Source organism: Mercenaria mercenaria, chromosome 8 (genome assembly GCF_021730395.1).
Source record: "Mercenaria mercenaria strain notata chromosome 8, MADL_Memer_1, whole genome shotgun sequence".
NCBI classification, from domain to species: Eukaryota; Metazoa; Mollusca; class Bivalvia; order Venerida; family Veneridae; genus Mercenaria; species Mercenaria mercenaria.
In genome coordinates, this window is record NC_069368.1 from 73,123,083 (window position 1) to 73,140,072 (window position 16,990).

The window sequence follows — 16,990 nt, forward strand, 5'->3', positions numbered from 1 at the left end:
TCACAAATGTGCGACATTGGTGTGAAGGTTATTACAAATGTACGACAGTGGCTTTAAGTTTATTACAAATGTGCGACATTGCCGTGAAGGTTATTACAAATGTGCGACATTGTCGTGAAGGTTATCACAAATATGTGACACTCACGTTAGGTTTATCACAAATGTGCGACAGTGGCGTGAAGTTTATTACAAATGTGCGACAGTGGTGTGAAGGTTATTACAAATGTGCGACATTGTCCTGGAGGTTATTACAAATGTGTGACACTCACGTTAGGTTTATCACAAATGTGCGACAGTGGCGTGAAGTTTATTACAAATGTGCGACAGTGGTGTAAAGTTTATTACAAATGTGCGACAGTGGCGTTAAGTCTGTGCCTAGGAATGATGTGCTAATTACTCACGTAGTCGGCGAATCATGAATAAATAGGCCATCACATGATCGCCGACAAAATTTTTTATCGATGACTAACTTTGATGCCCAAATTATGCATAAAAATAGATTAAATCTAATGATATGTCCGAGCTGCATGTAAAATGATCGCTTATTAGACAAGTTATGAAATAATTCCCGGGTATTGTGTTAAAATTGCCAAAATTATTTGAATTAAGTTATTGCCTAAAATTGAATTAGCTTTTTCATCTTATTTTGGCAAGATTTCCGTCTTGATTAATCAAACTAGTGCCTAGTTGGACTGCCTAAACAAAACCATCAAAAATACACATTTGGCACTTAATTGTTCATTTTCCGCATTGAAGGGTGACTATGATCCTGTACCAAACTGCTCATCATAATCCGGCTGTCAATGTGTCTTGTAGCTTTCTGTGCCGGGTACATCCTAAATACTAAGTTCTGAAGAACCAAATGGCTATACTTTCATGTTTTATGTGTAGCATAGTCAATGGGCAGATTATGTTCGTAATGAAATAATTCTTTACAATAAACTGTTATGATAGTAATAAATTGATTTAGTTTCAGTGTTACGGGTATTGCATAGTATGATACGATGGTTGTGTTTTATTTTAAATGCTTTTTTCACAAGCATGGCCAATCGCCTGCTGATAAACTAGATCCTGACCATTATGACCGTGATGACCAGAAAAAATGATGATGATGATGATGATGATGATGATGATGAGTTTAGCATCTTACAGGCAAAGAGCAGCAACAGGATAAACACAAACATGGAGTGCCAATTATTAATCTGCACACAAGCGGTGTTAGTTGTGTTCAGTATATTAATAATACCACACATATAAATGCGCAAAACGGGGCATATATAAATGGGTAATAATAGTAAATTACCTTATGATTATATAGTCTAAGTAAAAGTCTCGTGTTGGAGAGGTTTGTGAACATATACAGGTTTCCTTGGACCTGCAAAACAATCCTTTTCTTTTTCTAGTTCAGATCAAATACCACTAAAACACGTATTTCATCGTGGTGGAAGTGACAAAAATTACTGCGCAGCGAAAACAATTACGTATTAGTTATTCCAAAAATTAAATAAAGTTTACAAAGACATGTTTTCGTCTTTTCATATTCAGTTTTATGGTTCAGTTCGCAATCGGTGTATGTTCAGAAATGGTAAGTATGAACATTGTCCTTTGGACTGGATCTTAAAGCCAAACGCAAACTGCTATACATGAATTAGTCCGTTGTGTAGTACAAAGCGACAGGAGAAAAAAAATGAATCCATCTTTAAAAACAGTACTTGGTTAGGTGTAAATTAGAAAGCTAACGTAAGCTTCGCTGATATTTAGAAATGTTAAAAACATGCAGAAATATTTGCAACGTGTTCATTTTATATAAATCTTACCCATTTTGCCGAGTTTCGTGGCTTTTTGCAGAAGTTTGTCTCCTTCAGTTGGTGGTGGTGTCGGTGGTTTGGGTGGAGCGGTAAGTTTGATTCTCAGACGTGTCGTTTCCTCAAGACCCGTGTCTGTCTTTTTAGAAACTATTACATGGGCAAAAGCCTTTTCTGGGTCGTAGATATTTTCGTGTAGAAATAAATGATACGGTTGCCAACTTGAGCGACACTGGGAAAATTGTATTTTCCTCTCAGTAGCGTCATCTTTGTCCTCTAGACTTGCATTTCCCTAAAGAAAAGATTCTTGGAATTAAAACTGAAATTTTTAAGAAGATAATTTGAAAGCTTAGAACGCAATGAAGCAAGATAGAAGCATACTCAGTCTGACTGAGCCCCTTGCAACTGCTAAAGCGGAACTAAAATTGACATTCAAAAAACTTTAATAACAGCACTGAGTCCAAGTACGGTACAGTCAGACTGGTAGTTAAAGCCGAGTTACGACCGATAAGCCTTAGAGGTGGAGGCGGTACAGTCAGACCGGTAGCTAAAGTCGAGTTACGACCAATAAGCCTTAGAGGTGGAGGCGGTACAGTCAGACCGGTAGCTAAAGCCGAGTTACGACCGATAAGCCTTAGAGGTGGAGGCGGTACAGTCAGACCGGTAGCTAAAGCCGAGTTACGACCGATAAGCCTTAGAGGTGGCGGCGGTACAGTCAGACCGGTAGCTAAAGCCGAGTTACGACTGATAAGCCTTAGAGGTGGAGGCGGACTCATTCGACAGACCGGTAGCTAAAGCCGAGTTACGACCGATAAGCCTTAGAGGTGGAGGCGGTACAGTCAGACCGGTAGCTAAAGCCGAGTTACGACCGATAAGCCTTAGAGGTGGAGGCGGTACAGTCAGACCGGTAGCTAAAGTCGAGTTACGACTGATAAGCCTTAGAGGTGGAGGCGGTACAGTCAGACCGTTAGCTAAAGTCGAGTCAAAACTGATAAGCTTTAGAGGTTGAGGCGGTACAGTCAGACCGGTAGCTAAAGTCGAGTTACGACTGATAAGCCTTAGAGGTGGAGGCGGTACAGTCAGACCGGTAGCTAAAGCCGAGTTACGACTGATAAGCCTTAGAGGTGGAGGCGGTACAGTCAGACCGGTAGTTAAAGCCGAGTTACGACTGATAAGCCTTAGAGGTGGAGGCGGTACAGTCAGACCGGTAGCTAAAGCCGAGTTACGACTGATATGCCTTAGAGGTGGAGGCGGTACAGTCAGACCGGTAGCTAAAGCCGAGTTAGGACTGATATGCCTTAGAGGCGGAGGCGGTACAGTCAGACCGGTAGCTAAAGCCGAGTTACGACTGATAAGCCTTAGAGGTGGAGGCGGACTCATTCGACAGGACGGTAATCATTTCATGGTGTAGATCTATTGTCATTTTACATATTGTTTAATATTTGATTACAAATAAAAAGTAGATGAAACTGATAATTACATCAATATCTATGCAATATGTGTCTCCGGGTGTCATCGGGATGGGCCCTGCTTCCGGTGGGTTTTGCTCTTCGTAGCCCTCGGAATATTTCCACTTCCGCCGGCAGTCCACACTTTTGTTCGCCACGACGCACGACACCACAAGCACGTGCTTCAAGCCTTAAAAACACACACTATACTGTTACACTTATCATTACAATGGCTGAATACTTTCTAAAATGCGGAAAGAAATAACGTTACCATACTATTACACTATTTCAGTATGATGTAGCATATCGTTTGATATTATTTATTATAGTAATCAAAAATGCTACAGACTTGGAAAGGCCAGAAGGTATCCAGAAACATTTTCTGGTGACGACAAACTGGATGCAAAACTATGAGTGTATACATACATAATTACAATCAAAGCAACATCCGACACAGATGTAAACATTATATTAGTGATATTAGTGTACGAACACCACAAGTATCAAATATTAAAAACATATACCAGTATTTACTTTAAACACTTCACATATGTAAATACTTGTGCAGATCAAAGTTTGTGTACACTAAAGAAAAGTGTAAGTAGTGTTTGTGAGATGAAGAAAATCCATTGTGTTTTTGCTAATCATTACTCAAAAAATGTGATGGTAGAAACCGTGAGCCTGTGAGAAATACATACATACGCTACATCTGCTGAAAGAAAATGGCAAAATTTCATAAAATGAGAAATATATTGGTCTGAAATGAAAAAAAATGGTTTGAAATGAGAAATATATTGTTTTTATTTATTTTGTTGGGTTTAACGTCGCACCGACACAAGAGAAATATATTGGTTTGTTGGGATAACGTGGAAAGGCAAAAGAATAACAGATATTGAAAGAGCATCAACAAATATTTGCACAGACATTACCTAGCTCGGACGAAACAGTTTTCATTATAAACGCTTATCATTAAATTACTACCAGTGAAACAAGAGCAGCCAGAGAGTAATAATATCCAACTGAGCGACAATCATTCTCATCTCGCGTTGAAACAATGTACATACATGTACACATGCGTCGTCCTTTTTTCAAATTATCACCTTGACTTTATATTCTTACCACATGCCTTTACTTTACATTTGTTTGCCATGAAATTCATCCACACAGTCGTTCATTTACCTTCTAAATGTTTTACAACAGCAAACAATGCAGCAGGTTTTCTTTTATCTCGAGCATTAGATATCTGACGCTGAAGTTCCAGCCTTTCTTCTTTTTCTATAGCTTTCTTTTTCCATGTCGCCACATATCTATGAAGGTTGAAAGAACGCTGTATAATATCAAGATAAAGTGAAAACACAACACGAAGATAATGTTTAAAGTGGCTTGCTTTTGACTGATGGAGATGCCAAACTATAATTTCAAAGCCTCTGTCTGGAAAAATACTTCCAATGACTTAACTTGTAAAGTCAACCAAAGCTCGCATTTAACGCTTATCCAATTTGCTCAGTAATGCAAGAACTAACAACAGCTGCTTAATGGTAATGGTCTAAGCTAATACTAGAATCGGTGTGGGACACTGAAAGCTTACGTTTTATCTTTATACACATAAGTCATAGTTTGATTAAGCTCTGGTGACATAATACATTACAGTGGAAGGCAGCTACTAACATGCTAAAGTGAGACACTTCGAATATCAGATTGCAGCCGACAATTTGTGGCTTTGTTTGGAGAACTTCGAGACTGTCTGCTTCCTGTAATTTTGTCTCGTCTGCAGCAACGATTGCCACTTCATCCTCAGTCTCCATGCCTTTACAAAGCGGTATCTTAACTTTGACACCTTTTTTAGGCTGTTGTCCTGTAATGTCAAAAAGAAGTCGTAAATCAAGAATGTTTTCACATAACAGTATGAAAGTCGTCACATTAAAATATAAACATCATGCTTAAAGTAACTTAGTTAACATAACATTTCGGAATAGCGCCTGCCTTAAAACCGTTTTAAGCAGTTAAATGATTTATGAATTAAACTTTTAACTTGCTGATTTCACAAACGTATTAACCCGGATATCTTTGCTATCAGTATTTCAAGTAAGCCTAGATTTTATTTCTAAAGAACAATGTGTAAACGGGATCTCTTTTGCGAACTGAGATAGTTGTATCATATTTAGAAAAAAATGGTGCCCTCGGTATAGCAACCAAAACAATCTTGACAACATCAATAAATCTAAATAAAAACTTACATACCTTCCACATTTATTTGATAAACGTCAGTTAACAAGTTTGGATTTTGTGGTTTGGGTGGGTTTCTGACAATTTCTTGCTTTTTCTCAGTCTCTTCATCTGGTGCTTTACTGCTGACGGATGCTTTCCTACCAAGTTTTCGAGTATTTGGTTTATCTTTAGACATACCGGAAGTAGTATTATCATTTGAGATGCTCTTTTCTTCTTCCGGTTCTGCGTAATCATCTGTGTTTGTTTCGAAAACCTACGAGGAATTAAAAAAAGTTCTTTCTTAAAGTAAGTGTTATTAGCTAATTCTAGCAAAGGAGAATTTCTAGAGAATCTTCAGTTTTGCCAAAAGCATTTTTAAAATATGTAGAATTATCTAGGTATTTACATATTTAAGGCCAAAATTTTTTTTTCAATTTTAAACTTAAACTTTCCTACACAGTTTTAGGTGCAACAACAAACGCACCGTTAAGCTGAGCACTGTCTCTCCCTCAAATGAATCTTGTGGTACTTCCAGGGAGAAGTCCTTCTCCATTTCAGACGTAATTACTGCCCCCTCTTTATTAACCTTGTTCTCTTCTCTCCTTGGTCTAACGTGTACTACACATACAACCGTGGTCTCGGGAATCAAAACTGTCTCTAACTCACAGTAACTAATCTACAAAGACAAATTGCATATATATATTCATGGTTGCATTTTCTAAACTGTAGTAACAGGTGTACAAGTTTGAGACCTGTACTGTAACATACACTGTACATATATAAACGATCTCGAACATGTAAAATTATGTAGGAGCACTGAATTACTGCTAGACTTGTTAGAAAACAAACTTACAAAGAGCGAGTATGGTGTTGTCTTGAAAAGGTACAGATAGAAACAGCATAAGGCGTACAAAGTTTAAAAGCTAATATTATAAAAACTAGAGCTATCACTATATATGATTAATATCCCAAGACGCCGCTTTGATACAGGGGAAGCATGTCCTTTGACCTTCAAATGTGAGCTTAATCTTAAACCTTCTAGTCTTGAGGAAATTAACAACTGATGCTAGTATTATGAAAATCCTTCCAGTGGTTAAGAAGATATATGGAGCTGACATAAATTTTAGCTTCTGTGACCTTGACCTTGGACCAAGTGACCTTGGCTGTGCACTCTGCATATCATCAGGATGAGGACAACAAGTAATGCTAATTTTATGAAATCCATTCTAGTGGTTTAGAAGATATGGAGTGGACATGAACTGACCTACAAGTATGAGCTTGCTTGTCCTTGGACAGAGTGGCCTATGATGTGTGCCCCGCACATCATCTTGATGATGTAAAGAATTCATGTTTGTTTATAAAAAATGCAGCAGTTTAGAAGACTTGGAATGACATAAACTGAAGCCAATTGACATTTGATCTCCAAGTGTGCCCTTGGTCGTGTGCTCTGTACATCGTCTTAGTAAGCTAAATATTTAAAGGCACTTTTCGGACAATCGTCCCAGCCAATCAGAAGATATGGAGTAGACAAGAAGTTTAGCTATTTGAGCATTGATTTTCCAGAGTGACCTCGACCTAGGATGTGCCGTAGGATGAGGTACATATTTGATGTTAGTTTTTTGACAATTTTCCAATCAGTTATGGTGATAAGGGGTAGAATGCATTTTAGCGGTCCCCGGAAGTTTACAATGCGCATGCGCAGCAATTAAGATGGGGGTGTAGGATAAAGCGGGGGTGTGAGGGCGGCAGCCCCCAAATATATTCATCTCATAATAAAGTTACACCTTTTAACTTTTGATATTTAAGACATTATTAAACTACTATTATTATAGGGACCGCTAAAATGCAAGTGCTCCGAGATAAGGAATGCATACGAAGTTAAGATATGTGACCTTTGACTTCCAAGTGTAACATTGACCTTAGATCTGTGACCTTGCTTGTGCGCTCTGCACATCGTCTTGGTTGGATCCATAACCGACGCAAGTTTTATGAAAATCTTCCCAACGGTTAAGAAGATATGGAGCGGACCCTAATTAAGGACAGATGGACGGACGGACGGACGAACGGACTGACCGACGACAAGTAAATCGACGGACGAACATGCACGACTCCAATATAGTCCCCATATATCAGTATATACTTTGTACCTAGTGGTATATCTAGAAATTAAACATTTTGGTACAATAGATAAGAACATGAGAGATACAGAATATACGTGTAATATTAATTATGATATTGGTTCAAATTTCCTTTTTAAGTGCGCATCTATTGATAATGAATGTTCTGGTTACCTTGTTTTGTACTATGGCGTTTTCAACAACTTTGTCCTGTTCCGCTGTATTTATAAAATGAATCACCATTTGTTCTTTCTCAGATGGCGCTTTGAATACGGGGAGATACATCTTCGTTTTGCAGTCTCTGTTCACTTCGAAGATCCTTATATGGTAAACGTCACTGAAAACTGACTCCTCATCGTACTTCTTTAATGTCACAGTTGCATTTTCTGCCTTTTCTCTCCGGCAGTAAAACCCCGTCGGGAATTCTTTAGGAATGTCAATATTATGTATAATGACGCCAACACGGTCGACGAGCAGGCCTTGTGATACATTGTGGCGCGTAATCTTCATTCCTTTCGCTTGTATGTATCTATTTTGTAAAAATTAAAACAAAATATTTTAAAATCTGTCAGTTTGGTAGGAACCCAGATGAAAATGGGAAATACTCAGTTGACAAATATCTACAGTCACGAAAGGGTTTTTGTCGATAGGAACCTCGTAAATGTCTAAACAAATTACCGTCGAGATAGATATTTCAACCACTTATATTACTTAATTTGCCAAGGTCATCAAAAAATTATATATGATTAGCAATCAATGACACTACATGCCCACATGCTATTGAAATGAAATAATCGTGTATGAATGTTTGTATTATGAACATTTTTATATCTAACCTTTAAACCAATTTTGACAGAAAATATCTACCAGAATATGTCTTTATCTTTCAGGGTTTTTTTCAGCCTTTAACTTATTGTGCGTAATCATTTTCTTAAATTTCGGATCAATCAATTTCGATATACATGTTTATCTAAAGCCATTCGGGTCGCAAAATCTTTTGCAACACAATCAATCATGTACCTGCATATGAACACAATTATTGAAACGCATCTGTGTGTTATATGTGACTTACCCAGAGCTCATCGCTATCAACATTGTAGCATACATTCTGAGGCTTTCTTTTATCGTTACATTCTTGGCCACATCCTCTGGTTTCTTCCCTTCCTGAAATAATGCAAGTATCCAGAGAATAGTTTATCTTGAAAACATTCTCTGCATGCTTTAAAATGCACAAACTTACAATTTAACGTTATTACAATAGGGCAATAGCTAAATGCTTTTAGTACAAAAGTATAATGTAGAAATGCTTTAAATTACTCTTTTTACACGAAATAACTACCAGTAATCCATTCTAATTTCTAGATTTAGATAGCATCATAAACTTTGAAATACGGCAGTGGCATCTTTTTTGTAATGTCGTATTTTAAGATGCCGTATTAAAGGTGCTACGAATATAATACTTCTATTTTTGTCGCTTAAAGTTAACTAATCTCAATATTTACTTTGTTTCTTTGGCCGGCTTTGGCGCGTTTGATCAGTAACCCTTCCATTGCCTCCACAGCTCCATATCTCATTGCAGTGTGCAGTGGCGTATCTCCATCCTTAAAACATTGTCATCTTGCATTACAATTTTATTATTACAATATTTCATTTTTTTAATGTTTAATACAGTGGGACGCCAATCTTTTAAACCTTTTAATCGACTTAATGTTTAAACTTCAAATAGAGGGATTCTATGTAATCAGCGGAAAAACTGGGTTCCCGGCAACCCACATGATGATAGTTGAATGTAGGCGTGATTAAAACATGTACTATTATAAACTATTCAATAAAAGTACCCGTTAAGGTATTTTTTGCAAATAAATTATTACAAAAAAGCTTCGGAACAGAAATCTGTTATACCTGTTCATTTTTGACACTGGGTGACATTCCTAGATCTACCAAGTTCTCAATAATATCCATGGTCTGTGTCTTAACAGCCTCGTGCAATGGTGACTCCCCATCCTATAAATGATTATTAAAATTAGAACAAGAGCTGTCGTAGGACAGCAACGTTCGACTATTCAACAGCCTTGTCAACTGAATGAATACAAAAGTCGAAAAAGGGGCATAATTTTGTAAAAATGGGAAACAGGCTTATGGAACCTGCACAGTGCTTATCAGCTCATGACAGTGGACAAGTGTGAGAAGTTTCAATCCATTCCCATTAGTGGGTACTGAGATACCAGCTTACATATAAGAATTTAACAAAAAACTGCTAAGTTGTAAAAGGGGAATAATTTTGAAAAAATGCAAAGTAGAGTTACTGAACCTTTGCACTGCATGTCATATCATGACAGTGAACAAGTGTGTGAAGTTTCAATCCTTTCCCATTAGTAAATACTGAGATACCAGCTTACATACAAAAACTTAACCAAAAACTGCTAAGTCGAAAAAGGGGAATAATTCTGAAAAAAATGCAAAATAGAGTTAGGGGACCTGCATAGTGCATGTCAGATCATGACAGTAAACAAGAGTGTGAAGTTTCAATCCATTTCCATTAGTGGATACTAAGATACCAGCTTACATACAAAAACTTAACCAAAAACTGCTAAGTCCAAAAATTGGCATAATTTTGTTTAAAAAAAAGCAAGTCAGTTTATCACAGTAAACAAGTGTGTGAAGTTTCGATCCATTCCCTTTAGAGGTTACTGAGATACCAGCTTACATACAAAAACTTAACCAAATCGGGACGCCGACGCCGACGCCGACGCCGACGCACGGGTGAGTCCAATAGCTCTACTATTCTTTGAAGAGCCATCCTGCGGATGATATTTGCAAGATGCAATGATTCAATGACTAGTTACAAACAAATACGTTTGGTTCTCGTAGGTACCTTCTATAATTCATTAAAGTAGTTAATTTTGTGGGAAAATGGTAGATGATGGCCCATGTATGAAGAAACGCATTCCCATGTATATAATTAAGCAAGCAAACAACGCGAGGCGAAGGGGAACTACTTTAACATAAAATTTAGTATCTTGTCAATTGAGATTATCTCTATTAGATCTATATTATCACAAAATAAATTGTCAATATATTCTGCAGATTTTCTTTAACGATCGAAGAGCCTTTAAATTCTTTACCATGTAAAACTCCAAAAAGAAAAAAAAAGACTTGGGGCATTGCCAGTGTCTGACACTTGGTTTACTTTGTATAAAAACATATTCAAATGTAATGGAAATGCGCCTGATAAGGCAGTGTTTGCAGGTTTAAGGCATATTAACCTACTTTATATATATTAGCGCTTATATAGCTTTTTTTATCTGAAGGTTTTATTTTTGACCTTTCTAAATGATATAAATTAGTAAAAGAAGTTATTAATAAAAGGAAAAATAAGAATAGTCAATGTCTCTTACATTGTTTGTAATGTTCAGGTCCGCGCCGTTGTCTTTCAGATACTTAACAAGGTCCAAGAAGCCTCCCTTAGCAGCATAGTGCATTGGTACGTTTCCGTGCTGCAAAGTAAAATATAGGCGTACATAGTCCAAGGCGTACAATGCCAACACACATGCTTAATTTTGTGAGAAATTTATGAAAGTGTATGGCGGAGAACAGACGGTAGACACTCTTATAATTTTGTCTATGTATACATTTCGGCCAGTACTTGACATGTTACAAGTATGTTCAGACAAAAGACCAGGAGGTGGGGTACAGATTATATACTTATTTGAGATGCCAGAACACACTTCGTAATTGAGGCTGGCCTCTGCTAAGATATAAGATCAAGACATGTGTCTAAACGTGTAGCAATAACGACTTAACTTCATAATTTAAAAAAAGCAGTGTCATTGTTATGAAATGAAATGTCAGGTTGCCAAATATTTGAAGTTGTGCTGAGTAGTACTTAATACACTTTGAAATGTTGACTTTCTTACAAAGTTGTCTGAATGTATAAAAAGTACAAGTTGCATATAAAGAATACACATCAGTATACAAAATGACGCAGCTAAAATTCATACATTTTCAATCAGCCAACGAGTGTTATATGCACATGGGGCTCAAATAATCCACGAGGCTTTGCTGAAGCCTTATTAATCAATGATTATTGATAACGATGACAGTATTTCAGCTTTCTACCTGATCAAAAAATGCTGTGGAAACCATGCTGTTTGGGATTCAAGCCCATGTCCCAAAAACAAATTTAAAGTTAGATACTAGTATTAGTATTTAGTATTCAGAATGCATTGGGAATGTTTGCTAAGTCTGTACTTCGAGGCATATCGCGGGAAGGCAAATAATTAATAGGTGCATTTATAAGAAATATGAGCATGCTGACTTTTGTAGGGTTTTATTCTTCTCAAATTTTCCAAGACTGGTCGAGGTAAGAGTGAACAATTGGATTATAATTGAAATATACGAGTGGTCTTCCCTGACTTTTGAAAAAAAAACGAAAAAAAAACAACATGCAGCTATCATTATATTCCTGTTTCTACTTTTTGTTTGTTTATTCAAAAATGTTTGAGCCATCTCTAAAATGTTATTTGATCTTCTTTTTGCTATTTAATGACATGTTTCACGGTGAAACGCAGGTAGTTGAGTTCACGAGCCATCAGGATAGTGTCTTCGCACGAAATAATTCGAACACACCTTTTTGAACTAAATGACATTTACTAATTGGTCATGGAGCCCACCCCAAAAGACACCCTGCTGTTTATAAGATATTAAAAAGATTTGACTAACAAGATTTTTCTGTTCGAGGTTTGCTCCAAGTTTCTTCATTTGCTTTATTATTTTCAGTTTCCCTCTTCTTGCCGCCAAATGAATGGCGTTGTCACCTCTCTACAACGGAAAAAGAATTAAAACTACGTGAATGAAATCACACACAATTTTTATTGTTTGAGATTGCGTGAAAATATTAAGAGTTTTAGAATTCATTTATTGGCATGACCCTTTTAATTTACTGCTGGTAATTAAGTCATTCTATCAGTATTTAATTAGTAAACTAAGGTAAGACTATGAACAAAACTAGTTACCAAACATGTTAATGACCAATGATATTATTTGGTCTACAGAAGTAAAACAAATATCGTGTACATCAACTATCATCATGCATATATTTCAATAAGCACTTGAAAATCGTTATTTAAATCTAAGGTAGCAGTGTGGGTTTTCTTTAATGTAGAATTTGATTAACCCCCAATTTTTCAAAACCTATAAGTATACTTAGAAAATTCGGCAAATAAAAAAGATACGGTCGTGTTTTCATAATAGAAATCTATGGGAAAATCACAAATTTGTTAACATTTATGCGAATAGGAATTTTTCTACGAACTAGACTTTAATGAAACTTCTCACAGTCGTAAATAAAGATATGATCTATAATATTGTGAAATAAAATGTGTAGGTCCTTGCGCTTGTCAGGCTGTGAGATTTTTGCCCATGGTTAAAGAGATCCGCATATTTCAGGCTGGTTTTAGGACATTATTTGGAATTATTTAACGGGCAAACGTTTTAATATCATATTTCATCCCTATACAAAGATAGTTATATTGCCGTATCTATAAATTTACTCATGGTTGCTGTTAACTCCGTATGCCGAGTCTGGACAGCTTTCTTCTAAGTTGTCCGGATAAATGACGTTACGCCGTTACTTTTACGGTTTATCAAAAGTGCAGAAATACCTTAAAAGACTACTATAAAAATAACAAAAGATATAAAGTTACATTTTCAACTGTAAAGTCTACTCTCCCTTCTAGCAATTTGATCGCCTCCTCATCTCTTCCGCACAACAGAGCATCCACGAGCTTCCGCCCACGCTCCTGGAATAAAATAACATGAATTTGTTCAAAACTTTGAATACTGATCTGCACTGTTCGCCATTCAGTCAGTATTTCTTTTTGGTAAGTATCCCTTTAACAGTCGATGGTTCTGTCCAAACTGAGATGGAAAAGTTCATTACAGAAATTTAGCAGGGTAAGGGATAAATATGATCAGTCACCTTAAGTCATCTTAGGCTATTCTATAACATTTGCCAAGAGTTTTTTTTTCTTTAAATCAACAGAAATATCCAAATAGATAAGTGATTTACGTTGACATAATACGTGTACAACAGAATATTTATTCCCCTACACAAGACATTATTAAGTGTAGTCCATGAACTAGGGCCTACAGACACTAAAGTCTCAGAACTAGTTCTCGAAAACAACAGAAACTTGAATTGTGTCTGTTTCTCGAACGTACAACCTAAAATTCAAACAAATTAAAAATCTTATTAAAAAAACTTAAAAGAAGACCGTAACATCGGTAAAAACTATTGTATGTATACTATCGGTGATCATCTGTTAAACGAAGTGCACTTCAACATGCGGATAATCATACAGAATGGGGATAATAAGCCAGCTACTCGCTAGGTGGCGCTAGTAAAATAAGGGGTAAACAATGCTGACCCAGATTCTTATCTCACTACACTTTGCAATGGATTCTGAGAAGAAATCAAAATATTTTGGATGGAAAGTTATACAATTACAGAGAAAATTAATAAAAAGAGGGGCATCAATCAAAGGCAGAAAGGAAGATTTGTTAACAAGGTATGTTTTTATGTTGTTATAATTAAATAATTCTCAGAAAAATAGTATTAATCCATTCAAACCTTGAGAAACCAGTACATGTAGGCCATGGTGTATATTGCAAGTTTTATTGATGCTATCTTTATTGCATCTTATTATTTGTAGATTTAGTGTTGCTTATACAAAGCAATAATACCAGAGAGTAGCCCTTTGAATAACATTTTACAGGTTAATGACTTATGCTAGCACTATATCTTGTTTGAGGAATTTATGGTGTCTATCTTTTTCTTACTTTCAGACTTTAAGCATATGACAGAAATCAAGACTTCAGGGATGAACATTATTCTCCTACCAGAACCTCTGGATTCCGACTGGTCCACTGAAGGGTTTCATCAACTGCAAGCAGACCATAGGATCCACTTCCCTAAATTGGGAAGCAATATGAAAAAAAAGCAGCAGTTAAGAAATTTGAAAAGCAAACGGGATATAGTGTCAACAACTGTAGTTTATTCATATGTAGAGAAAGACCATATCTGGCTGCAACACCCGACGGAGTCATCAATGAACAAACAATAGTTGAGGTTAAATGTCCATATGCTGGGAAAGAAGAAATGATCGAACCTGGGAAATTGTTTCCATACTTGGAGTATACAGACGGAGAAATTGAGCTAAAGAAAACTTCAAACTACTATTATCAGATACTGGGACAGATGTATATAAGTAAAAGACAATATTGCTTTTTCATTATGTATATATTCAAGGATATTTTTGTACAAAAAATTGAACCAGATCATGAGTACTGTAACACAAAGCTAGAACTGTTCTACAAAAAGTATCTGCGGAAATAAATAGCTGATCATCTGTGAAATAACATTGATGATGATATATGTAGACATTTGCAGTACAATATGATGTTCATTCTATGATAAATAATTGTATGTAGTTGAAATAAATATATAACAGCCCAGCATTAATAGTTCATATTTCTTAGTATTTCTGCGCAAACAATAATAGTTATGCAAGTTTACCAACAATACACCTGCGGAAATTAGCTATGTTGAAGCACACAAATGTAATCGTTGACCCAAGATTAAGTTTTGTTTTTGGCAAGTCAGATCTTAATATTTTGAAACAATATCATGTTTACTAGGTTGCCACAGTTTTGTCTTATTCCCAGGATCTTCTAGTTTACTGCTACTCTCCATCAATCCTTTTAAATGTTGTTCTTTTGGAAAATGAATTCCTTCATAACCCTTACATAGAGGTACACAACAATACTGAACCATAATCAAATTCAATCCTTTAAATAAATGTGTTTAAGTAATTCATTTGACTATTTTCTAAGACTTTATTTTGTTCTGGGTCAAATATCTAGGAAATTGCAAATTAATTAATGTTTAGGGTCAAATACCTAGGAAATTACAAATTAATTAGTGTTTATAATGCAGAATCTCTACTATATTCCATAGTAAATCTAAGGTCAGGCGAGATGATGTTTACCCTTTATTTCACCAGCGCCATCTGTGGAGATAACCAGAGGTAACTCTGTTCTTATTATCCCCATTACTAACCTATTCCCCTCTATTTTACGGGTTAAAGCAATGATATTGTGTGCATTCCATTCCAATCTCAATACTGGTTATCGGCCCAATTTTACTTAATTTGTCTGTTGTTTTGTATATCCATGGTTTTAATCCGAATTACATTTGTTTCAATTCTATTAAAATAAAGCAGTTTTTAAAATAATAGTTTATTAATGGGCGATGACTGATCCTACTACTGTTTCAGTCTTTTCTATATCAAGGTTTATTCCTTGTTTCCATTGCCCTTGATCGCTCAATACTATCATCATAAATTATTTTAAGATCTCTTAGGGTGGTAAGGCGTAAAAAATGTTTGTTTCCGGTATTCCGACCTACCATAAAGTTTTTGGGCCAATCCTATTATTTTTATTGCCTTGGGGATTTTTTTTCAACTTTTTACAAAAAGTTACAAAACTGCATTTTTATACTTTAAACATCGTAAGTGATGTTAGAAATCAACTTACTATTGCTATAAAGGCATAACCCCCTAATAGACACAAAATTTACGAAAAGTCCCACTTAATAAAAAAAATAAAAAAATAAAAATACCGACCTACCTACACTAATTTTTTAAAGCATGTTACCGGAAACAAACATTTTTTTACGCCTAATAGCAACTTTTTCAAATTTTCAAATCATATTGATTAGTTTTGATGTTATTGTAATAAACGATATTGGCGGGGGTGTAGATATATTATGATATTCCTTCATTATTGAAGAGCAGAACAAACATGCAGATAAGTATGTACAAATCACATTAAATTTTACAAAACAGAGGCAAGTATAGTACATTGTAAAACACATATTCGCATTTGATTATAAAGTTTATGTTTAAGAGACTGTTTAGTACCAGTGTAGGAAAATGACTCATAGAGAACCCATTTAGCATTGTAACATCCGTTGTAACATCCGTTGTAGAGAACGAGTGTCTCGATAGTTTCTTCAAATACAGCACGGTTTTCTGCCAGCCATGAGTGTAACGAGTCGCTTTTGAACCAAATGTTTATAGTGTGGTCAATGGTATTGCTCCATCATAATTTAGAGAGAAACTTGCTTGTATTTCTGTGATGGCATAATTGTGTATTTTATTTTAACAAACGTACGTGTATGTCTTGTATAAAACCTATCGCATGTTTATCTTTATTTAAATACTTAATATGTTGTCAAAAAAAATGCTTGGCGAGAACTGCCTGGTAGACAGAGCTGCCCGAAAGGCTTCTTTTACATGTATCTGTTTAGAACCTCAATTGGGAATGGACCAAGCGCTCCACAGGGTTTGTT

At 35.9% G+C, this 16,990-nt stretch overlaps 1 protein-coding gene across 6 annotated transcripts in view; it reads right to left on the reverse strand.

Moving 5' to 3' along the window:
• The window catches only part of LOC123566083 (ankyrin-1-like), a 228,079-nt gene that overhangs the window by 12,392 nt on the left and 198,697 nt on the right, over positions 1–16,990 (reverse strand). For 2 of the 6 annotated variants that reach the window (XM_053550180.1, XM_053550184.1), the window contains 9 exons: positions 9,081–9,179; positions 8,651–8,742; positions 7,753–8,107; positions 5,946–6,137; positions 5,495–5,735; positions 4,922–5,108; positions 4,433–4,560; positions 3,286–3,443; positions 1,818–2,097 (listed from right to left, as the gene is read on the reverse strand). In XM_053550180.1, the coding sequence (XP_053406155.1) occupies positions 1,818–2,097; positions 3,286–3,443; positions 4,433–4,560; positions 4,922–5,108; positions 5,495–5,735; positions 5,946–6,137; positions 7,753–8,107; positions 8,651–8,742; positions 9,081–9,179 (1,732 nt within the window). Of the gene's footprint in view, positions 1–1,303; positions 1,376–1,817; positions 2,098–3,285; positions 3,444–4,432; positions 4,561–4,921; positions 5,109–5,494; positions 5,736–5,945; positions 6,138–7,752; positions 8,108–8,650; positions 8,743–9,080; positions 9,180–9,480; positions 9,583–10,976; positions 11,076–12,300; positions 12,400–13,283; positions 13,380–16,990 lie in introns of all 6 variants that reach the window. The other 4 variants (XM_053550182.1, XM_053550183.1, XM_053550179.1 and 1 more) reach the window with 3 other exon arrangements.